The following is a 23,477-nucleotide window of genomic DNA, read 5'->3' on the forward strand; positions in this document are numbered from 1 at the left end:
ATACATGTGCCAATTACTGGCACCAGCATTGAAAGGCTCTGAAAAAGACCAATTACTTGTAATACAAAATGCAAAACATGCGTAGATATTTTTTCCTCCACAGTTCCTTTGTTTAGTACATCACCATGCATTTGAATTGAGTCATGTTATTGTGGAATATTCAGTGACAGTATACTTTTATTAACACACCAGCACACTTGCTGTTCTGAGAGCAGCGTTCCTGTTTGTCTTTGAAGGTTAAGTACAGAATCACTGGTGAAGAAGCTGAACCTAAACGCATGTGGCCAGAAAGCAGTGTGTGATACTGCGCTCCGCACAATTTAAAGAGCTTTGATGCTCTCAGCAGCAAAGGGCTTGTTGTTGCTATTATCTGTCTTCCCTCTGGTTGTGTTTGGAGAGCACATAGCTGTTTACCCACATGCCTTTGGGAGCTGCCGCTCTCTGTGTGCTAAAGCCTGGGCTAATTGGACGAGCTAATCAGAGGCTTTCTTAGGCCAGGGAGTTCCTTGGCTTTTGTGCATTTGAGAGCTGGAGAAACTGGGGGTGGCCCCCTCGGAATTAAACACTGGGGGCAGTCCACGTGAACCAGACCTTTAATAGAAGTGCAGAAGTATTCTGATGTACTATATAAACCTTTTTTAAGTTTAATAACATACCACATAGAGACTAGTTCATATAGCTCTGGAAAAAAAAAATAAGAGACCATATGAAAATGAGAGTTTCTTTGATTTTACCAAACTAAAAACCTCTGGAATATAATCAAGAGGAAGATGGATGAATACAAGCCATCAAACCAAGCTGGACTGCTTGAATTTGTGCACCAGGAGTGACATAAAGTTATCCAAAAGCAGTGTGTAAGACTGGTGGAGTAGAACATGCCAAGATGCATGAAAACTTACAAGTGAGGTGGATGGGCACTCATTTACACAGAAAATCAGATATAGATCAGAATTATTTCTGATTTATGGAGTACAGAGAATATCAACATTATCAGAGTGTGGCTCATGAATCAGATCTGACTGTAAGAGCTGAAGAACTAAAACGAGAGAGCCAGAGGGTAACATAGACACAAAAGTCTCTGCAATGCCAGCATCCATCCCTGTGTCTTTGCATCCACTGGCAATTCCCTGTGTCCATGAACCCCTGGATCATTCCCAGAGTACCAGACATTGTTTTAAAAGTTATTCTATAGGTTGGGTTGTTGGTTGGACACTTACTGCAATGTTTTAAGCTAATATTGAAGTTTATTTACTAAACATCCTGATAATAATTTAGCCTTAAAGTAATAAAAGCATGTACCCATTTTGTAGTACACTGCTCAGTTTAGAGCATTAACGCTTAATTTTTTATATTCCTATTAGTCTCATGCCTGCCTTTCTCTTTATTAAAGGTAAGTGGATTATCAAAACAAACTTAAAACTGTTATTTTAAGGTTTAATAGCTGCTTAATTTTGCCTGAAGTAGCAGGTGATGTAATATGAATGTAGCTCATGTTTAGAGGTCTATACAGAGCAGCCAATCAGAGCTAAGTTCCATCTAAATATACTGTAAGAAAAAAGCATTAGCAACTAGGTAAGTCCTGATTTAGTCAATTTGATTTGAAATGTTATGCACCACAAGCAGGTTCTTTTATGAAATGTATATGGAATATTAGCTTTTTAATATTTTAAAGCCTAATTGTTTTTAAATAATTTTGTAACACTGTGTAACTGTGTAACTCAATTTTTTCTCAGAAATTGTTTTCATGATCTCTTCGTTGATAAAATGAGGTGTGGAAGGGTGTTGTTTCCTCAGCACCTCCTTTCCTGAGTATAAATGTTGAGTGAAATGGTGAATGTGGTTAAAAATGTCACAGGTCTCCACTTTTCGTGAACTTCACATGCCTTCACAAAAACACACCCATCCACACCCACACACACACACACACACACACACACACAAACAACACCCTCTGAAATCACAGTGGTAGTCTGCATTGAAACTGCAGCCTGACAACGAAGCACTATTCAGCTGTTGCTAAAGGCTAAAGGGCACGTTGTGTGGTGATTGCTACAGACACGTTGGGAGATTTCTTTCACTCCTCGCCACGTTCGTCTCGACAGCTTCCGACATCTATTCATCAACGTGTGTCATATGATTTCACACTGCATCATTTTGGTGGCTTTTCCATTTTGATATTCCACTGTTTGGAAAGCCTGAAAAGCTGCAGCGCAATTTCATACAACAGAATATTGGATTTAAACCTACTGTGCGTTTAAACCTGCTGTGTATGAAAGCGCTGTTTGTGGAAATGGCAAATCTCTCCTCTTTCTCTCCTCGCGCACAACTACGCTGATCGCTTTCCTATATGCATGCAGTTGTTTACTATTAGTTGTCGTTCAGTTATATTGCAGAACATCCTGCAATGTATAATTTATTTTCCATTAGGGGTCGGCTCTGGCGGGTAATGACTGGTGCAGAGGGGTGTTAGGTCAACGCTTGTGCTTCAGTCTCTACCAGCTGCACTTATGATGCCTATTTATTTGTGGCTCTGACAGGAAATTGGGCATCATGCAAATGCAGCACTATTTTAGCCAAAAAGCCATCTATCAACCGCGCCACCATGTCCAGCAAGCAGAGCCAAGAGACTGCAATTACAACAGCTTGAGTGTGATCTGCACTGCTACACATGATAACACATGATATGGCATAGGTCTGTGTGTGAGTGTGTGTGTGTTTGTGTGTGTATTTGTGTATTAATGGTGGGTTTTAATGTGTGCACACATACTTATGTATATGTCCACTATTGCATATGCATGTATATGTGTAAATGTGCTTGTTTGTTTTTTGTCTTCTAGCAGGTGGCTATGTGCCATTTTATTTGCATGTTGATGCTGACCTAGAAGAGACCCTTTTTTTTTTACTTGTTGATATCAATTTATCAATCTGGCAGTTGGTCTATACATTGTATCACAATTTCAAAGGGGGGGTTTCTCCTCCTCCTCTTTCTGTACCTTACTTAATATTCCCAACATGCACAAAAATCCAAATCACTGGATAGAGCACCTTTAAACCAAATCAAATCAAAGTTTATTTGTTGCTAAATCATATGCAATACAAGGTTAAAGGAATAATGATCCCGCAACACTCTGACCTCTTGTTGCTGAAATTAAATGTTTTCACACAATACACTTAATTTAGAAAAAAAAGGTATAGCAGGTGTCCCAATATATGTGTATATCACTGTCCAATGAAAAAAAAAGTATCTCCATTTTTGTCGATTTTTAAATTACTACTTTGATTATTTCAACAAGCCAACTGTCCCTTATACTGAGTTAAAATGTATTGATGTATGAACCAATAGAATTACTACGAAATTACCTGAAATAAACTGTTTTTACCTTGACTTTCATTTAAAGTTAAGAAGGTTTTTCTTTCTCCCGTAAAGTTGGTGTTTTGGAGATACTAGTATTTCATTGGACAGCAACAATATATTCATATAGTGTGTGTGTGTGTGTGTGTTTGGAGTTTTTTGTGTCATGCGTGTTAGCATGTATAAATATGTATTTATGTCCATTCTACAAGCTGCATGTGTATGTTTTTGTGTGTGTGTGTATTAGGGTTCATTATGTTCGAATGTTCGTGTTTATGTATGTTTTACGACGTGTGTATGTTTGTGTGTTGGGTGGTTGGGGGGGTTATTATGTGTGAATGTATGTGTTTATATATGTTTTACAATGTGTGTGTGTGTGTGTGTTTGGGGTCCAGTGTGTGTGTTGGGTGAGAGGTCACATGTTCTATGTTTGCATTCTGTACGAGGGTGTGTGTGTTTGGGAAGGAGGGAGTGGGAGTTGCGTGTCATTATGCGCGTCTGTATGTGTGTGTTCATGTATGTTTTACAAAGTGTGTGTGTCCCTGTGTGGGCCTGTGTGTCAGTAGGTCATGTCATTATATGTCCTGTGTGTGTGTGTGTGTGTGTGTGTGTGTGTGTGTGTGTTCCTATCCATTCCATTCCTATCTAACTTTCAGCATGTGCATATATGCGTATGTGTGAGAGATTGAGGTTCAGAATAAATGTGGTGATTAGGCTGCGGAGCAGATCCTCACATGTTCCAGTCTGTCTCTCTCTAATCACAGCCCCTCTCTGACAGGATCACGTCTCTCTCTCTCTCTCTCTTTCTCTCTTCCCTCATTCAGAAACCAGAGCAGCCCAACACAGTACTGTAGCTTAAGCCATTCTCTTCTTATCGCACTTGTGTTTGGGAAAGCGTGATGAGAAAGATTTCACTTCTAAAGTGGAGGATTGATGGAATAGAGGAGAATTGGTGGCGGCTGGGATCAGCTCGCCCTCTGATCACGAAGCGAGCTCTGCTTTGAAGCTCGGGGAGCATCTAAAGGGGGAAGGAAAGTGTTTTGTAGATATGTCTCACAGCTGAGTGTAGAGCCAGTATTAGTCTGAGAGGTGCAAGAGCACAGCGGCCATTTTTCATCACGCCGGAACGTCCAGTTACTGTTGTCCGTGGCTATCCTCCTCTCAACGTGATTTGGCTGGGAAGAGCTAGAATATTGTGGCCAGCCAAAACATCTTATCGCTCCAGCAAAAGGGTTTTGATCAAAATCGTATAGTTTGCCAAGACCGCTGCTCTCTGCTATACAGGAAATATGTTCAATAAGATGTGAGCGATAAGGTGGCTGTACCACGAAAACATTAAAGCCTTTTTTTCTGTGAGTAAAAATGAAATTAAACTGTGTTTTTTGTTTGTGTGTGTGTGTGTGTGTGTGTTTGTGTGTTCGTTTTAGGGAACTTCTGGGACAAGACTTCACAGCAACTCACTATGAAGACGGACGGCCTGTAACCCTCAGTACCAATCACACTGTAAGCAAGATTTATTCCCCCTCTCTCTCTTTCTCACACACACTCTCCCTTTTTCTCTCGTTTTAGACTCTTTTTTTGCACTCAATCCTTTACCATTACCTTGGTACTTCCGCTGCTGATGTTTTGGTTTGCACCAGTCACACACGTCGCTCTTAGGTACTATTTTACCAGGAAGTAAAAAAGTTGATGCAAGTCAAGTCCGGTCAAGGTTTGTTTGTCATTGGCAGAACATGTCAGAGAACTCGTGCATTAAAATTCTTAATAATATACAACACTGATATACAGAACTCAAATATACTAATAAAACACAAATATTACTGTATTTTTCACACTATAATGCGCACAGTATTATAAGGCACGTTAGGCGACACTAGTAAGGAACAAGGGTGTTGCCATATTTTCCTTCTAATTCAGCAGGTGTTGCCGCTGGGTGGCAAAACCTGTAAAGCTAAGCTAAGTAAACAAAACTGTAATTCTTAAAAAAAAAAAAAAAAAACATTTTCTTTTAAAGTCAAACAAGCTCTGGATGTTAATATAAACAGATTTCTCTCCTGAAAACTGTTTATTTGGGTGAGTAAAGCTCGTTCGTTTATTTACAGTAAGCTTAGATTTCCAGATTTCCAATAAGACTGGGTGCAGCAGCATTAACAATAGCAGCTAGCTGCTCCAGCAGGCTACAGGCTGATAATACTCACCTCTGGATGGCAGAAGTGCTAGTGCTTAGCAGTTGGTGCTGGAGAACTAAACTCAAACTCCTGTATAAGGCCGTACTTTAGCGGAGTGGCTTTACTGGTCTTTACAACCTGACTGGTAATATTCATACGTAAGGTGCACTGACAATGTTTGGAAAATGTAAAGGATTTTAAATGTGCCTTATAGTAAAAAAAAATACGGCATACTAAAAATACACAATAAAATACAGAATCAAGAGAAACAATATAGCCACAAACGGCAATTCTCAGGGTCATCAAATGAGGCCATGAACGATATTTCATGTTTTTTTTCATGATAATGATACTCTGAATTAAAATAATTATTTACAGCATGCACAACTGCATCAGAATGGTAATTAAATTTTATTATTACATACAATATGATATGGATATGTAATATTTGTGTTTTATTAGTATATTAGAGTTCTGTATATCAGTGCTGTATATTATTACGAATTTTAATGCACGAGTTCTCAGATTTGTCAATGATCCAGGATGTCATGATACAAATAATGCACTTCATACATCTCCGTATATCCACTATTAAAGTAAAATAAATGATACTGGACAGATATATAATATGTCTCTAGTAGATATATATATAATGGGAAATGAAAACAGTCTGAATTTTTCTTTTGCTAAAAACAGTAAAGAACAATGTGGCATTATTACTGTGTACGATAAGATATGGCACACCCCTAGTTTAATGCACATATGAAGTAAAGGCAGTGGCCACATTCCATCTGTGTGTTCAACTCACGTATGTTAAACATGGTTGCCTAATCTAAATTGATTTTAGATCGTGTTCTTATTTAACCTACTTCCATTATTCCTGTGTAAATGGGAAAGGGGATTTTCTGTCTGTCTCTCTGCAGGGTGCAAATTATAGAGGGCTTGGAGGCTCTGACCTCTCTCATTAGAACATTAGCCTCTTCAGAGGAACTAAAGATAAGACAGAGGAACAGTTCTCAGTAAACTGTGTTGGTAAAAATGTTTTAACTACCCTGTGGATTTGTTAGAATTAAGCCACTCCAATTCACTTATTAGACACAGACTTTTCTAGGCAATAATTTAACACAATTAACAAAGCAATGTTTGAAATGAAAAAGGAATTGCATTTTATAATAAAATAACATCTAGACACAAGAAGAAGAAGTGAAAGATTTTTCTTATTACAAGTGTGTTGCCATATTTGACAAAGTACATCTTAATAAAGCATGACTCTGTAGTGCCTAAACTTTGCATGGGCCATATTGCTGTCAGACTATAGGTGAGGTTCAATGAAGTTTGTCCAGTGCTGCAGAATTAGCATTAGCCGCTAACCGCAGCGCTAGCTCTTTTGCCGTCCAGAGGTAAGTATATTAGACGGTGTTCTGCACATTTACCATATTAAAACAAACTACACGGGATGAACCGCTAACTGATAGCGCTATGGCTTATTGGAACACTTAGGGTTCCACAGTCTACCGCTATCGAATGGTATTTACTAGCACGGCTGGCTAGCGCTGCTAACCGGGGCTGGCTAGCGCTGCAAACCAGGGCTGGCTAGTGCTGCTAACCGGGGCTGACTAGCGCTGGTAACCGTGGCTGGTTAGCGCTGCTAACCGTGGCTGGTTAGCGCTGCTAACCGGGGCTGACTAGCAATGCTAACCACAGCTGGCTAGTGCTGCTCACCCTTGGACAAAATACTGGAATTCTAAGCTTGCTGTAAATAAATAGAAGTGCTTTACTCAAATATACAGTTTTCAGGAGAGAAATCTGTGTAGATAAATATCCATTGCTCTAATGAGCCTTGCATGTAAAAAAAGACCAGAAAATAGAGGTTTATTGATAATGCGCCTAATAATCCGTTACGCATTATAATTTATCAGTTTATTCTGTGTGTTTGCTTGTGTCTATATCTCCATCCATCTGTCAGTATGCTGGTCTATCTGTCTGTATGACAATATACTGCTACTATTAGTAAAAACTACTGTAAATTCTGTAGTAAATAAGTTATCTCTAAAGGATATCTGGCTAAAAACTCAGCTCACTAGAATGAAAAAACTGCCATGTCTTTTCTAATACTTCAATCTGTTCCTGTCAGGTATATCTCAGGATTACACCTTGAGATTTCTTTCCTCACACCGTCAACTCTCTGTACAGCAGTGGTCACCAACCCTGTTCCTGGAGCTATACCTTTAGCCTATACCCTAATGAGCCTCACATAATCCACCTAATTACTGCCTTCACAAGTTTCTGATGAGCTGAAGGAGGTGTGTAAGAACAGGATTGGAGGTGAAACCTGCAGGTAGGTAGATCTCCAGGATGAGAGCGCTGAGCAATGCTGTTCAACCTGGTGATCTTTCTTATCAGTGAAAATGCTCCATCATTACTGTTGAACCGGTCACACACAGAGATGACCTACGAATGTCATCATGGAAAGTGTTCTGCTGGCATATAGAGCATGATGTTAGTGAAAGAGTAGACTAAAATGAAGAAGAGCTCTGGTGAAACTGGTGTAATACGTACCTGACAGGATTGATGCTGTTATTAAGGCAAAGGGACGCAAAACCAAGTATTGGAGAAGAAATGATGCATGTGGCTAATTTTGTTTCAAGCAGCTTTGCTAGCTAGAACATTGCTAACAGAAGAAAATGGGGGGAAAATGGAGTAAAAAAAAGCCAAAACATCCTTGTATAATTTACACTTTTATCTTTCACACTCTGTCTTCCATATCTCATATCCATATTCCATATCCATGTCTCTCTCTTGCTCTATCTCTCTCTCTCTCAAATGTCCTCTCCCTTCTTCCTCCTGAGGGCATCATTCTTACTTGTTAAGCCACATGTTCACATGATCGTATTCTTGGAAAACAACTGAGCCACACGCACACATGCTGATAGCACATGCTCTGCACTCATATTCAGTCATGAACAATGAATACCATTGAGGGCAACCCGTTCTGCTGAGGACATCTATTTTGCTAAACGCACAGTTCAAAGTCGCAGCTGCCTTATTGTTGCCCCTTTTTGGCGCGGTTTTTTTTTTTTTTGCTGTCGACTGCAGTTCTATTTGGGCCAGTTTATTGCACACTCTTGCAGAAAGGTGTGAAGAGTTGTCACCTGTGTTGTTGTCGTACAACAGCGTAGTGTGAACTGCCAGGTTCAATTAAGATGAGAAAATGACGCACGGTAGAGGGTGTAACATATCCTGCTTGAATCCGGCCTTGTTGCCCTTGCGAAGGTGGATTGTGTCGCACCGCGGAGGAAAAATAGGCAGCGAGTTGAGATTTTTTGGGCACAGAATGTACAAGAGCAAAATCCCACCCGAGTAAAACCATACAGATCAGCATCACCAACCATTCTCAAGAGAAAATAACAAAAAATAGGAAATAGAATAGGCTTTTGGCAGCTCAAGGACTTTCAGGATGATTGCATACAGAACCTGACAAGGGAAGCTTCCTGTCGCTGTACAAGGAGACATACATTCAGTTCCCAAATTCATTCAGCTCATGAATTCAGGATAAAAAACTAACCTGAATTATAGTAGAAAGAGAACAGTCAGGACACTGTATTAAGGGTTTTCTATACAAAATTATTGGTGCTGCTGCTGCAGAAATGGTCGCCACAAAATCACAGTCACAAAACAAATGAGAAAGATAATCTAACCAGCTCATTTAAGGTTCAATATTTAGATTAAACAAGTTGAAAACAGCATTCATAGTTTACCATAAAACCCATCACACATTGGCACTGGCAGAGCAATATGGAGACCAGAAAACCACAGTTATGTCAGCTATTGTTACTATCCTAGTACTGTACAGCTTGTTTTTTTTCTGTTTTTTTTTTCAGCTGGAAACAGCAAGTTTATTACGAAGTTATAAACTAGTATCATGTGTGATAAGTGATACTGGGTTCTTTATTTTAATTATGCAAGTGGAGTGTAAAAAGTTTACTTTCCTTAAAAGCTTACTCCCTCACTCCCTGCACTGTATACAGCAGTCTGATATGTAGTGCCACCGGGGGCTGGTGGAACCCCCCTGAAGTGTGCACCTGCATTGTATAGGTTCACTTACTTTTTCTAGCCTGCACTGTGGTGGTTTACTTAGTGTGCTCAGTAAAATACTGTATATAAATGGTAAAAGTGTTTATAATTAGTTTAGTTAGATGTCTGTAATTGTAATGACCTTTAAATTACAGTATATACAAGAAATTCTGGTTCTGAAGTGTCATTGACTGAAACTCAATACACATGACACATCATCTGAATATAAAAACACTGTGGCATTCATAAAATAATGTTATAAATAAATAAGATGTTTCCCTTTAACAAATGCTATTGCTTATAAATAATACATGTAATTATTTATTTCTCTATTTCCTTTCGTATTTCATATATTTTCATGAGTTTTGACACCGCATTGCTTCATGTCAAGCTGAAACGCATGCCTAAATGATGGTAAATTCACAGGAAAACAAGGCTGTCATGCCTTATTTCTTTACTAAGCTGATGTCTAGCAGTTTTGCTAAGTGGTTTGAAACTGAATATTATTAAAATGACCCCCTCCCCACATACACACATGCATGAATTCATACCTGAGGTGTTCAGGTGAAATATTGATTGCGTTTTCTTGTTTTAATGAAAAAGTCCCACATCCCAGGAAATCGAATAAAAGCGAATCGTGCCTTTGGCAGATTATAGTGTCATCACACAGAGCAACACATTTATTAGAATTCAAAATTATACGTCAGATCTAGTTATTAAAGCCAACTCAGAGCTCTTCTAATTTTCTGTTTTAAAGCAAGTCAGTAATTACATGACGCACGGCTGTGAAAAGTTCAGTGTTCATGTGGATGAAGTGAAAATGTGTGGCCTTTGGCCAGTCGTCATTATTTCATATTGTGAGCCTTGCAGAGCACCTCTCTCTCTCTCTATTAGGAAACATCTGCTTCAGCTGTTAGCGGAAGCCAAAGAGGAACTGCAGCTGCTAATTTCACTCATGCGGCTCTGTTATTGTACTAACCCGAAGACACTGCCCTCCTTTTTTAAAAAACAAAGGCCTTGGTCTGATGCTTTGTAAGGGGAAATATTACCCCCGAATAAAATGTAGCTCTCAATGTAGGTCTAACAGTGTAGGGGCTTTAAAACATAAAAGTGTAAGAGTCTAATGCCAACATTATACAATGTAAAAGCATACCATTACTGTCTGTTTAAAATCTCACATTCTGTGATAAATAGACCAATAAGACCAAAAATGGCCTGTTTCATCATCTTATTGAGGTGTAAATAGAATCATTTGGTGTAGCCTGATGTGTGATTATGTATTTTTGTGAAATGTAGCAACAGCGGCATGGTTCAAAGGAACCATTCCGATATCTATTTAAAGTCATGATGTGTTTTACTCTTTAAAACCTTAAAGTGAGTCTAAAACCTAAACATGGCAACATACACTTTAATATATATATAAAAGATATATATATATATATATTTATTTAATTTTTATTTTTTTATTTTTTATTTATATATTTATTTTATTTTTATTTTTTTTATTTTTTTATGTCAGTCTGTATTATTTTGTTTATAAATGGGAAGCAGAAGCATTTCTGAGTGGAGAAGGGACAAAATATTGTGTATAGTGGTACCAGTGTGCTGGAACGACCATCCCTGCTAAGCCTAATATATTCATTCTAAAAACTGGGGTGTTGGATTGCTTTTCTCCGGAGTTCTTCTGGCCACGTCACGCGTCTTTGCTTAATTACGTCACACGTACAGCCTCTAAAAGAGGATCCGGCTCAGTTTTACTGAACGCGAGCGGCTGGTGGAGCAATGGAGACTTCAGAAGAGGAAACTCAGACCTCAGTAGATCATTCACTTATAGTAAAACCAAAGTGTGTAGTTAAAGTAAAGTTTCTGACTGAGCACGCTCTCTCTCTCTCTCTCTCTGTCTCTCTTTCTCTCTAACTAAACATAACCTGGAATCAGATTCTTCCGCTCTAAAGTGAGACCGCATCACACCCGCCCAGTTTAAAATGATTCTTCCGCATGCTCGGTGCCCTAAATCCCAAAAATTACGAACATCAGCTTTAATTAATAAATTAACAAATGTGCATCATAAAGTCAAAAATAAAAATATAATAAATATGCTTAAATTATTCTAAATACAATATAGACAAACATAGTTTATAATCTATGTAATCATTAAATAATTAATAATTAAATAATTTTGTGTATTTATTTTAGAAGGAACAGTGAAATACATTTATTTACTTTTTGTTTATTTCTATTTTTAATAATTCCCCATTTATTCATTTTCTTCATTATTCCTCAAGTCCATGCTAATGCTAGGGTACACATGCAAAACTTCTAAGCAGTATTAATATTAATGTAAATATAGTCTTTGAAAGTCTTTTATTATGATTGGACAAAGTTACTTTTTTCTAGGTTTGGCACTGATAATAGTTAAATATTAATTAAAGAAAGTTTAAATGATTTCAGGTGCACTGCGGATAAGATTGAAAGATAAACTCCTGACAGCTGCGTACTCCTGACAGCTCCGATTTATTCAGATTGTAACTACAATCATGCAGCAAATGCTCACGCTGTGCATTTTGTTCCGAATCCATGTTCTGGTAATGGTAGTACGGCGTGTATCTTTTTTTCCTAAAAGCCTCCAGGCATTTCTCTGTGTTTGGTTTGGTCTGTTGGCTTGATTGGCAATTAGCTTATTTGACATTAACGTGCCATATTTACCGCATAATTTGGTTTCTATTCAGATCGACTCTGCAGGCAAGAGAGGTAATGAAGAGGCACTGAATTGGGGTTGAACTACATCATCATGTAAGGCTTAGTAAGCTATTACATTAACAACCAGGGCCAGATATTGGCAGGTGTGTGCAGCACCGGGGAAAAGTTTTTGATACAAATTGTCTAAATGCAGTCTTTACTACCATCTCGCTCTCTCACTTTTTCTATCTCTCTCGCACTCTCTCTTTGAGCTTTACCACACACATACACACACACACACACACACACTGTTCCCAGCTTTTCTCAGCCTGCAACCTTGTGGTTATAAATGTCAAGCACTTTACCACTGAAGTCTTATAGCTTTCTCCAGACTAAGTATCTTTAGTGTTCATTTTTTAACTCTGAACGTTAAGTTTCTTTTCGTACACTCGTTTCAGCACTGACGCACAAATGCTTTTAGGGGCATGAACATATACTTTTAGCAGCTACAGCTGTGTATGTGTGTGTGTGCATGTTCTTTTACATAGTGAAGATCATTCAGAGTTAAATGTTTATCCTGGTGCTGACATCTATAAGGAAGTAATGAGCAATGTTGATAAAATTCAATCTCAAGGCATTTTCCAAATATATCATAATATCACGGTATTTGATGATATTTAATTTTGTGTTATTAAAGTTAATGAGCCTATTCATCCTGAGTGCTAGTATCTTACACACCTCATTTGGCTTGATTTGATTGGACTGTTGTGTTCTGTTTTTTTTTTTTCCCTGAAAAGAACCCATGCACAGGATGGAATGAGATATAGTATAAGTTATATCATAGATAATGCTTGATTTTTTCAATATTGCTGAAGCTTAAAATCATTGCAGTATCCATTTACATGTTTTATACATGATGTAAAAAAAAAAAAAAAAAACATTAGACAGCCCTCTTTTACAGATCCAAGCTCCAGTTTCAGTTCTTTGATTTTAGTTGTAGGTGGTTTTAAAAGTAGACAGGGATTGGCATGGGTACTTCTACTGGTCTGCAGCTACTCATATCTCTATATTAATCAGATAATGATATGAGATATGACTTTAAATGCAGCTTTTCAATTAAACTTTTATCCTTAGCCTTGTAATACTGATTGTGAGTAATGTACTGTATGATCTTGTAATGAGATGTATTTGAAAGGGATGCATTTCTTTGTTGTATTATTCCAAAATTTTAAGAATAGATGGCTGGCAAGTTTGTGAGTGATAAGAGAAAGATAATAATTCGAAAACGTGTGCAACGGTAGTCTTTCTCTTAGTTCCAGAGATCCTATCCAAGCTTTGCATCAGTGACCCACTCGATTAGTGTTTGCTGTGCTTGTTTGTTACTGCTCAGACCACTGTTGGTCAGTACTAGAGATGTATTGGGTTTATTGGTACATGTATTCTTGTCATCTGAATTTCTTGAGATGTACTGTAATCCATTGGATTTTTTTTTTTGGTATTTTGGGAACTGTAGTTTAGTAAGTTGGTCAGTATTACTGTGCTAAACTCTTTTTTAGCCAAAACACTCTTTTATCTTGTAGTGATGTCCACCACCTGAGGTCCAAACCATGGTTGGAACCAATCTGTGATCTGTGTTTGTGTACCTTTACACCTGTAGTGCTGTAGGCACTCACTATTGCTGACTGGTATCCCCCCCCCACTAGTTGTGCTGTTTTGGCTCATGTCAAATTGGCTCAGGTGTTCATGCCTGATCATTTCTCCCACATCTGCTTTCAACACAAAAACCGCAAAAAACGTCTGGGCTGTAGAGGTAACTGGAACCTTGACATTCATATTCACTGGTACAATATAATAATCAATGTTAAATGCTGTAGTTTATCACCTTGCGCATGCTAGTGCATCTTAAAAATCCCATCAAGATCCATTTAAGACATGTTTTTTTCCAACTGTGCACCTGTAAAGACTAGCTAGGTATGCCACGCTGATCTAGAACACTCCTGCTGGCGCGGCGCTGACTGAATGGCCAATGAGATACACAGCGGTCTAGATTGTCAGCCAGTGTCTCCAGTGACAGCTGATTTGTGTGTCCGCTGTGCATGAGTGTCCCGCCTTGCTTCCTTTCTGTTCAAATAAATGAGTTAATTTCACGCTCTGGTCGTTCGAAGGAGCTCTTTAAATAGCCAGAGACGCTCACGCACAGTTTGGATCTGTTTCAGAAAAATTAAGTGGAGCAATTATTTTCCAAATGTTAGTCGAAGACTCGGGAGAGTGATTATTATGAGCGAGATTTCCCAAAAGAGGTCAAAGGTCGATAATAGCACTCTTTCCACTTCCTGCCGAGTCACCGCTGGCAAGTCCGTGGATGAAAACAGGGTAGAAAATCCTGTTTGGTGTATAAATATCAGCACTAGAGCGACTATTGATTGGAATGTTCCACAGGATTATTTTAGTTCCAAATGTCACTCTAGCTTTAAAGCTTCTGTTTTCCATTTTCGAACGAACGTCTCAGAACCTGGACATGGTTGTGTAGCATCGATTTCTTCCCATGCCCTGACCTCGAGGCCTGACTCACCGTACTCTGTTTCTCTCTCTCTTTCTCTCGCTCTCTCTCTTTCTTCCTATGTCTCTCCAGGACCATTGCTTCTATCATGGACGAGTTAAGGGCCACTCATCCTCCTGGGTTGCTCTGAGCACATGCTCCGGAGTGAGGTATGTCCTGAATGCTTTCTCTAATTTGATTTTCTCGCTTCCACACAATACCACAATGGCTTCAATTCATTCATGTCTCATCCCAGCAAATGGCATGGAAAATGCATGAACCACCGTTCTGTATTGCTGCATTGTGCTGCATTAACGTGACAATAGTTGCGTAATTGTTTATGGCTCGTGTCTGTGGCTGTGCGTGTGCTTTGGGACCAGTCACATGCAGCCTTTAGAAGAATGCATTCTTTTTCACACAGAAGCGCACACATTATTTTTTTGCATGTTGTCAGGATGTGGGATCGTAGTTATGTCCTGTGTGTATCACACCCTATATGCGCTATATAATATATGTGTGAAAGTGTCCAGGCTTCCAGTTTAATTGGGGAATTGAGCTACTTTAAGATGCACAGCTATTCAATTGCATGCAGGCTGGTCTAGAGAAAAAATAACACACTGCTTCACAATGGGACGTGAGGGGTCAGAAGGGCGTAAAGACTCCCAGTATTAAGTGGTGTCTTTGCTAAGAACCTCCTTGCAAATAAACACAAGTATAGCACTGTACCATTTACTGTAATAGAAGTGTGATTGATGGACATTTCAGGAGAAAAGTCACTAAAAGTTTGCAGCCATTTTGGAAGCACAGAAGCACAGTTTTCTTTTTATGTATCCCATTTTCTTCCCAATTTACAAAATCAATTATCCAACCCACTCATTAGGACTCCCCCTATCTCTATTGATGCACATGCCTCCTCCGACACATGTGAAGTCAGCCACCACCTCTTCCAACTGCTGCAGATGTAGCATTTCCAAGTAGCATCACAGCTCGTTAGGAGGAAAGCGCAGTGACTCGGTTCAGATACATCAGCTCATAGATGCCTTACGTTGAGCGACATTACCCTAAGAGTGATATGGGGGAAAAGCGCTATCTACTCACCCAGAGAGAGCAAAGCCAATTGTGCTCCTTCAGGGCTCTGGCAGCTGATGGCAATCTACATAAACGGAATTCAAACCAGCGATCATAGTGCAGAAGCACAGTTTTGTCCCAATAATAAAAATCCCTCTTTACCAGCTAAATTAGTTAATAAAGGCAGAACAGTATCCTCCCCTGATTCTTCAAAGGCTCAAGTGATGCCACTTTTGTGATGCCATTAAAAGCAGCAGTACAATATTTTATTTATAGACATAACAAGTTAGTATGACAGGTGGTTAGTCTACAAGAGAGGTGCACACAAATAAAAAAGATGTTCTTTCAAGATAAACAATGTACTGTATTTAAAACAAGAAACTACTACCACTTTAATTGCAATACAGACAATTAATAAAAAATGGTTAAGAAAATATTTTTCGTGCTTCATGCATCTCATCAAATGTTGCAAACACCAATGGCACCCGTTGTGTAAAATGACTTACTACTCTTCAAGAATTTTTCAAATATTTCAATATCAGTCATTAATTTGAGACATTTTTACATAAGAAGTCAAACTTGTTAGAAAAAAGGGAATTATTTTGACAGATTTTCAGGTGGATGAATTGCTAAGCTGAAATTCGAAGTTCGGTGCATTTTGAACCCATGCAATATTGTAAAATACCTATTCAATTTCACGCATGCTGATTGCTTGGAAACTGTACAATTTTTCGATCTTGTGGAGAATTTGAGCTCTTCAGCAGAACCCACAGTATGCACAAAGTAGCAAAGTAACCAGTATTTTTAGTGATTTGGAATTGGGAGCTATTGTTACTATTGTTTGAAAAGAAACAAAAGCAAAGGGCTTTTTTTTTTCTAAATAGCAGCCATCCTTAATTTACATCTTATAGCAAGAAAGGCAGCAAGTAATTTTTTTTTTTTTTCAGATATTTTGTTTTTGCTGCTAATAATCAAACTGCTTTTTCAATATACGACTGTTTAGTTTTCTTATATTTTAGAAATGTACAGTAAATCTAACCATTTTAAGCCACTACTTGTATCGAATATTTCTGGGACGTTCCTTTTGTACCCAAATTGTATACTTTTAGAAGTAACTCAGAGGGTTGAGTGAAGTTAAAGTTGTTTTATATCTTATATCTTTTTGGAAGGGTGTCTAGTCTTAGAGCACACAGGACATGCATTGGAAAAGCTTTCTAGGAGCATGAACAAAAGTTTAGCGAAAAACGCAGGTGTGCCACTGAATGATCAGAACCCTGACAGCAGTCAATACTGAGACGTTCATTGCTATCTTGGCTCAGCATGTGTATTCCCATACAAAGAGAATACAAAATAAAATAACGCTATTCCTGTCACGATACCAAAGACATACCCTAAATCAAGCTGTGCCCTGGACGGTTGACAGCTCGTGTATACATATATATATATATATATATATATATATATATATATATATATATATATATATAAACCAAAATATTAAATCATAAAAAACTAATATCTTGGTTCTAATTAATATATTAATAATTAATAAAAGTTAATAAAATTAATAAAAGTTTTTTACATAGATCAAATATTAGTTGCTCTGGATAAGAATGTTAGACAAATGCCTTGGATGTACAGTAAATGTTCGTCTTCGTTCCTCATCTCATTGAGAAAGTTTATTTGTGTCTTATATAATCAAAGTAAATAGAATGACCAAGGCTGTGCAGCATCTCCCTCAATTAAAGTTAAAGTATTTGGCCTAGATAGATTCAAATTCTCATTCAGAAAATGTAGTTAAACATGAAGAACAGCATCTATTGAAATGATAGTCACAGTCACAGCCAGTGGCAACGCTCTTGTCTATTGTTTAAGTGTACGTGATTGTTGAAAGCACACTGCTGATGTTTTCTTCCAAGTTCAGGATTCAGGATTAAGCTGAATCTTACTTGAGCCAGCGTTCGAGCGCTAGAGTGATATTGGCAGCTTCCATATACAATGCTTGAAAACAGTGTGTGGGAGAAAGAGCTTAGAGAGGTATGAAATGAACGCTGTAAAGCAGCACTTAAGTCTGGAATATGAAATGCATAGCGTTCATCCATAGTGATGGAGGACACACTCTACACCATTCATCACTCATCAGACATTCTGTTTTCTCCACAATGTTCTAACTATTAAAACGTATGTGATGGAGATATTAATATGACAGCGTTATTAACTGCAATCCCCAGGAGGCTGTCTCTAGAGATACTGCCAAAGGTCCTTCAATTAAGAAAAAGATGAGACAGATGAGTAATGATGGTTCATTTTGAAGCCCTTGGTAAAAAAACCAAAGTAATAACTCTTTTATGGATTAATATAAAGGAACCAAATGATGGAAATGTAAATTTTTCGTGCATTCTAAAATAGAATTTTAGAAATAGTTTAGTGTTTAACGTAATAATATAGTCATATCCCCAGACAGTGTTATATACTGACAAATTGTTGGTATATACACTGACGATTTTAGCCAGGTCCTGCCAGTCATGGTCACTGTGGTGGGTGGTCATGACATATTCCCAGTACACATGTAACACGGTAAATCGAGAAATGTTAATTTTCCACACAACATGTTGGATAGGCAGCCACTGGCCCCCAGTATCAAGTTCACACATCAGAAAAGAAAAGAACACAATTAAAATGAACACTTTTTCCCATTGACACCTCAGATCATAATCTACACCCCCAGGACCATCTCTAGATAAAGCCATCTGCATTTGTTGTTCACCAGTTTGTTCCCTCCAAATACTCTTAATAAAACCATTACTGCTAACATAACTAATCAGTTCTTTACATATTCATATAAAACATCCAACATTAATCATTGGTTTTTGGTAGTTAAATATTTCTTCTGTGAAATATTGGGTTATTACTGCATGTACATTAGTAAGTCACCATTTCTTGCATCATGGGTTAGGCTATACAAAGCAATCAATATAGTTTTCAGATGTATATTTTTACTGCAAAACTCGTTTACAATTTTCGAGATCTCTACACTTATTCCGTTCCCATTTCCCCATATGATCCAAAAATGTTTTAAAGCACACCCATCTACTGTACCTCTGCTCAACAGATTAACACAATTTTAGCAGTTTATCTGCTGTTTTCTTTGCATCCTTTGTCATCCTGGTAACTCCACCCCTCCACTGCCACCAATTATATGTCAGACTTCCCAAGTCTCCCGGAAGTTGCCGTAGACTACCACATACCAACTGCTCCCTGAAGCCAAAAAGTGAGATTAAATTGCATGTGTGAAAGAGAGTGAGAGGAAGAGGAAGCCAATCCCCTCATGTACATATTCATGAAGTGCATGCAAAACAGAGAGGGTTCTGATTGGCATGTTCTTTACAAAGAGTCTGTGAGTCAGCCAATCAGTATTTAGAGTGGGTGGGCTGTGTTTTTTCCCCTACTGGATGGGTTGCATTCAGGAGCATCATGGCTCCCATCAAAACTCATTTTCCCTCTGACTACTCTAAAGTATATCCATGTTTTGCAAAAAATAATGAAAGTGTTGCCTGCAGTACAGTTTGTAATAGCATTTTAGCATTTCCCACAAGGGACTGCAAAAGGTATGTTGAGGGGAGTTTTTATGTATAAAATAGCCAAAAAGTAAAGTTCTATTATCCTTTGGTATCCTTTGGTGTGTGTGTGTGTGTTTTTTTCCTGAAATTAATTTTTGCAGCTTGGGATGTCTGATATGTACTCCTTCAGAGCAGGTCCCCAAGTTCTAATCCACAGCTATACTAACCCACACTTCTATTTGTTGTTTTTTCTTTCTTCATTCCTCCCATTCACTTACATTTATTCTCATCCACGCCCAAGGCCTAGAGTTTCTTTTACCCCACAGCCATCAAACTGCCTGTACTTATTCAGGGTGAGTCCCCAAACTCATGTAGGTTCACTACCTTAGGTCCTCGACACAGATCTCTATAAAACTGCTTTGTGGCAAAATCTGTTGTTAAAAGCACAACATAAAAACTTGATCTCACACATACACTTCACTACATACATTTCACTGCAAGTTTCCAAGTTTCTTCAGAGTCAGGCTGTGGAGTCAGTGGAGGTGAAAATGGCCAATGTGTATTTCTCTAAAGCTCAGAGGAAATGAAAAGAATTAGAGAAATTGGCTTTTACAAGACTGTATGATGTTTGAAAACATAATAAGGGTCACGCCAAAGCAATTAAAAGGAAAGCCAAACTTGCCCGAGGCTTTAGTGACCGGGATTTGCGTCAATCAACATTCAGCACAGTTTCCCAGCCTGAGACTTTGGCCGCTGGTTAAACAAGAATAGCAGTCATTTTGAATTTTAGACCTTCCAGCATAAACAAAACTTGTCTTCAATCAATTAGGAAACAAATAGATTTGGAAAATGTTAATAAGCAGTTAATGTTTTCACTTATTGCTCAATATTTGCGGATGTATTTGAGTGTACCAAAAAATGTGTAAACATCCTTAGAACATCTTCCCGGAGAAGATGTGAACAGCAAGACTGATATTGTCGTACAACACTTTAAAAAACTAATTAGCGTTCAGCTTTGTGAATGCTCTAGGGGAACATGTAAGCAATGGTTCATGCCAGAGTTTCTGAGTGGCTTTTCCATTCAATGTGATTAGAAAATTCATAGCTACCATTACAGTAAAGCCCACTCCACTCTCGCCCAATTACCAGTCAAACTGTGGCCAGACAAAGGACTCGGAGTTATTAAAATTCTGTGTGTGTGTGTGTGTGTGTAAGCATTGGAAGGGAGAGAGGTTGTGCGACAGAAACAGCCACCATTAAACATTGAATTGAGTGTCACCAGTAATTATAGAAGGGCCATATAAGCTACTAGTTACTTTACTTTTAATTGCCTTGATTTAGTATTTTTGCCTGGGGCCAAAACCAAGATAACCATCTGGTCTTTTAGGAGCCCCCTGCTGATGGCTAATAGAAAAGCAACACTTTTCAGTGCCTGCTGCCCACAGTTTTAAAAGGGGAGATTAAAAAGTACAAGCCTTAAGGATGGAATAAAATAACGAAATCTAACTGTTTTTTTCTTCAAAATATATTTTACTAGATAAAAATAAATGAAGAAGCCTTGATTCCTTTGAGACCTAAGCCTGGAAGTGACTGTCTAGACATAACTTGTTGTACAACACACTATTTACAAGTGCTCTTTGTCATCTAATTTAGCTAATACTCAGCTTTCAGTATTACTAATAATTAGATATTTAAATATTAAATGTTAAAGATGAAAACAATATGCCATGGAAAAATAATCCTAAATTGGAAATGTCATAGCATAGTTCAGACTGCTGAAAAATTGGATTTGTTTCTTAAACCAGATCTGTCAGGATGACTGTGTGCTCCCTTATTTGCAAGTGACCAGATTAGATTACTGGATTTATCTATCTATCCACATGTCTTGTTGTAGTAATGATGTACATGTACAGCTATGCATGTGGATGCCCACACCGCTTAGAGCATCCTGACTGAGATGCATCTCTACAAATTTGATAGTAATTGTATTTAAAAAAAAATACATATTTCTCCAAAGCTTTTTTTGTTGTCCACACTAGAAAAATAAATCTGGATACAATCTGATATAGTGTATATTTCAGTATTATGAGGATGCATTTAAAGTAACCTGTGTTGTTGGATAGTGATCCATAACTCTAGTGATATTTTTCACATGTCTCTGGTCTTCTCATGACTGTCCTCAAAGAGCAGTGATAGTTTTTTTTAGCTCGCATATTGAAGAAAAACAGAAAACCGAATGATTATTTTCAGCAGTCTGAAATGAGCAAACTTGCGTTTTGAAGTGCTCTGTGGGAGGGCCTATACAGCTGAATCCCTGCTTTGACTGGATCAGCTGGATGAGTCTAATTGGCTGTCAAGCGATAACAAAAAGAACAAAATGCTGAAAAAATGAGAAGGATTGTGGATTTGTAAACACTTTAAGCTAAAGGATGGGTAATACAGATATAGTGTAGATCAGCTCTAGGATTTCACAGGGAAATATGGCACACACAACACACACATAACAACACAACTGGACACCCATTCTAATGAGTGAACACACACTGTTTGTGTAGTCCTGTAGAGATGTATTGCCAACGGATTAGAACTCTCTAGAGCAGTTGAACCTGAAAATGGACCTGTTGGCATGGTGACTGATGGCAGGTGTGGGCTAGAGGGGTATAAAGCCCTCCAGCATTGAGCTGGGGGGACAGTGGAAGTGTGTTCTCTGGAATTATGGTGCTCAGTCTAGTACTTTTGGGATTAGTTATGTACACTGCCTGGCCAAAAAAAAAAAAAAGGTCACACACTCTAACATTTTGTTGGACTCTCGTTGGCTTTGATTGTGGCACTCATTCACTGTGGCATTGTTTCAGTTAGCTGCAATGTCACAAAATTTATGTAATTCCAGTGTTGCATACATTTTTTCACCAAGATCTTGCATTGACGATGGTAGAGTCTGACAAATGGTGGAGGCTACACAAATCCTTCTCCAGCACATCCCAAAGATTCTCAATGGGTTTAAGGTCTGGACTCTGTGGTGAACAATCCATATGTGCAAATGATGATCTCATGCTCCCTAAATCACTCTTTCACAATTTCAGCCCCATGAATCCTGACATTGTCATCTTGGAACATACCCGTGTCATCAGGGAAGAAAAAACAATCTGTTGATGGAATAACCTGGTCTCTATTCAGTATATTTAGATAGTCAGCTGAACTCATTCTTTCAGCACATACTGTTGCATACTGAACCTAGACCTGACCAACTACACCATCAACCCCACATCATTTACTTAGTTAAATCCAGGTGGAGATCATCATGAATGTTTTGGTACCATGCCTAATAGAGAGTGTGGATTAAAGGGATATGTAGCCCTCAGCATTGATTTAATGCAGGTTTTTTTTATTAAACATAATTACCTAAATTATTAAAACTTGGCAGTAACTATACTGCACCACTCAAAGTTTGCAGCCTGGTCTTACTCATAAAATTCTAGTTTGACCTGTGAAACCAAATCTTCTCTTAACATCTCCTCAAATCTGAGGGTGCATATTAAAAAGTCTTGCCCACTATGTGGTAAGTGAATGGCCAGCAGTGCATTCAGCTTATAAGGTTTAAAAGACTTCATTATAATAAATTAATTTGTCTATCAAGCATTTGTCTTTAAGCAGTTAAAATGTGAAATATGTAATATTATCCTGCATAGTGTCTACTTATGTTTGCTGATTCATTTTAACCAAATAAGCCAGTAAATTAGATCATAATAATAGCTCTATTTGTTTTTTTTTTTGTAATTCCATTTACAGGGGCCTGATTGTGCTGAACTCCACTGACACATATTACCTGGAGCCAGAAGGAGGGCAGGAGATTCTCCACCACACCTTCTACCACACAGACAGCCTGCCTATCAAAGGTGGCACATGTGGACATGGCCATCAGACTGGACATGAAAATCTGTTCAGCGGTTTCCTTAAACCTTTGCATCAAAGGGTATGTTATCACATTTACTCATTGCAAAGTTTATTTTATATGCACAGCTTTAAATAAAATTCTG

At 38.2% G+C, this 23,477-nt stretch overlaps 1 protein-coding gene across 3 annotated transcripts in view; it reads left to right on the top strand.

The window, feature by feature from the left end:
- adam19a (ADAM metallopeptidase domain 19a) overlaps positions 1–23,477 on the top strand; it is a 138,936-nt gene that overhangs the window by 70,303 nt on the left and 45,156 nt on the right. For all 3 annotated transcript variants that reach the window (XM_007242048.4, XM_007242047.4, XM_015603985.3), the window contains exons 4-6: positions 4,780–4,855; positions 14,906–14,982; positions 23,230–23,413. In XM_007242048.4, the coding sequence (XP_007242110.3) occupies positions 4,780–4,855; positions 14,906–14,982; positions 23,230–23,413 (337 nt within the window). The remainder of the gene's footprint in view (positions 1–4,779; positions 4,856–14,905; positions 14,983–23,229; positions 23,414–23,477) is intronic.

The sequence above is a fragment of the Astyanax mexicanus genome, chromosome 8 (genome assembly GCF_023375975.1).
Source record: "Astyanax mexicanus isolate ESR-SI-001 chromosome 8, AstMex3_surface, whole genome shotgun sequence".
NCBI lineage: Eukaryota > Metazoa > Chordata > Actinopteri > Characiformes > Acestrorhamphidae > Astyanax > Astyanax mexicanus.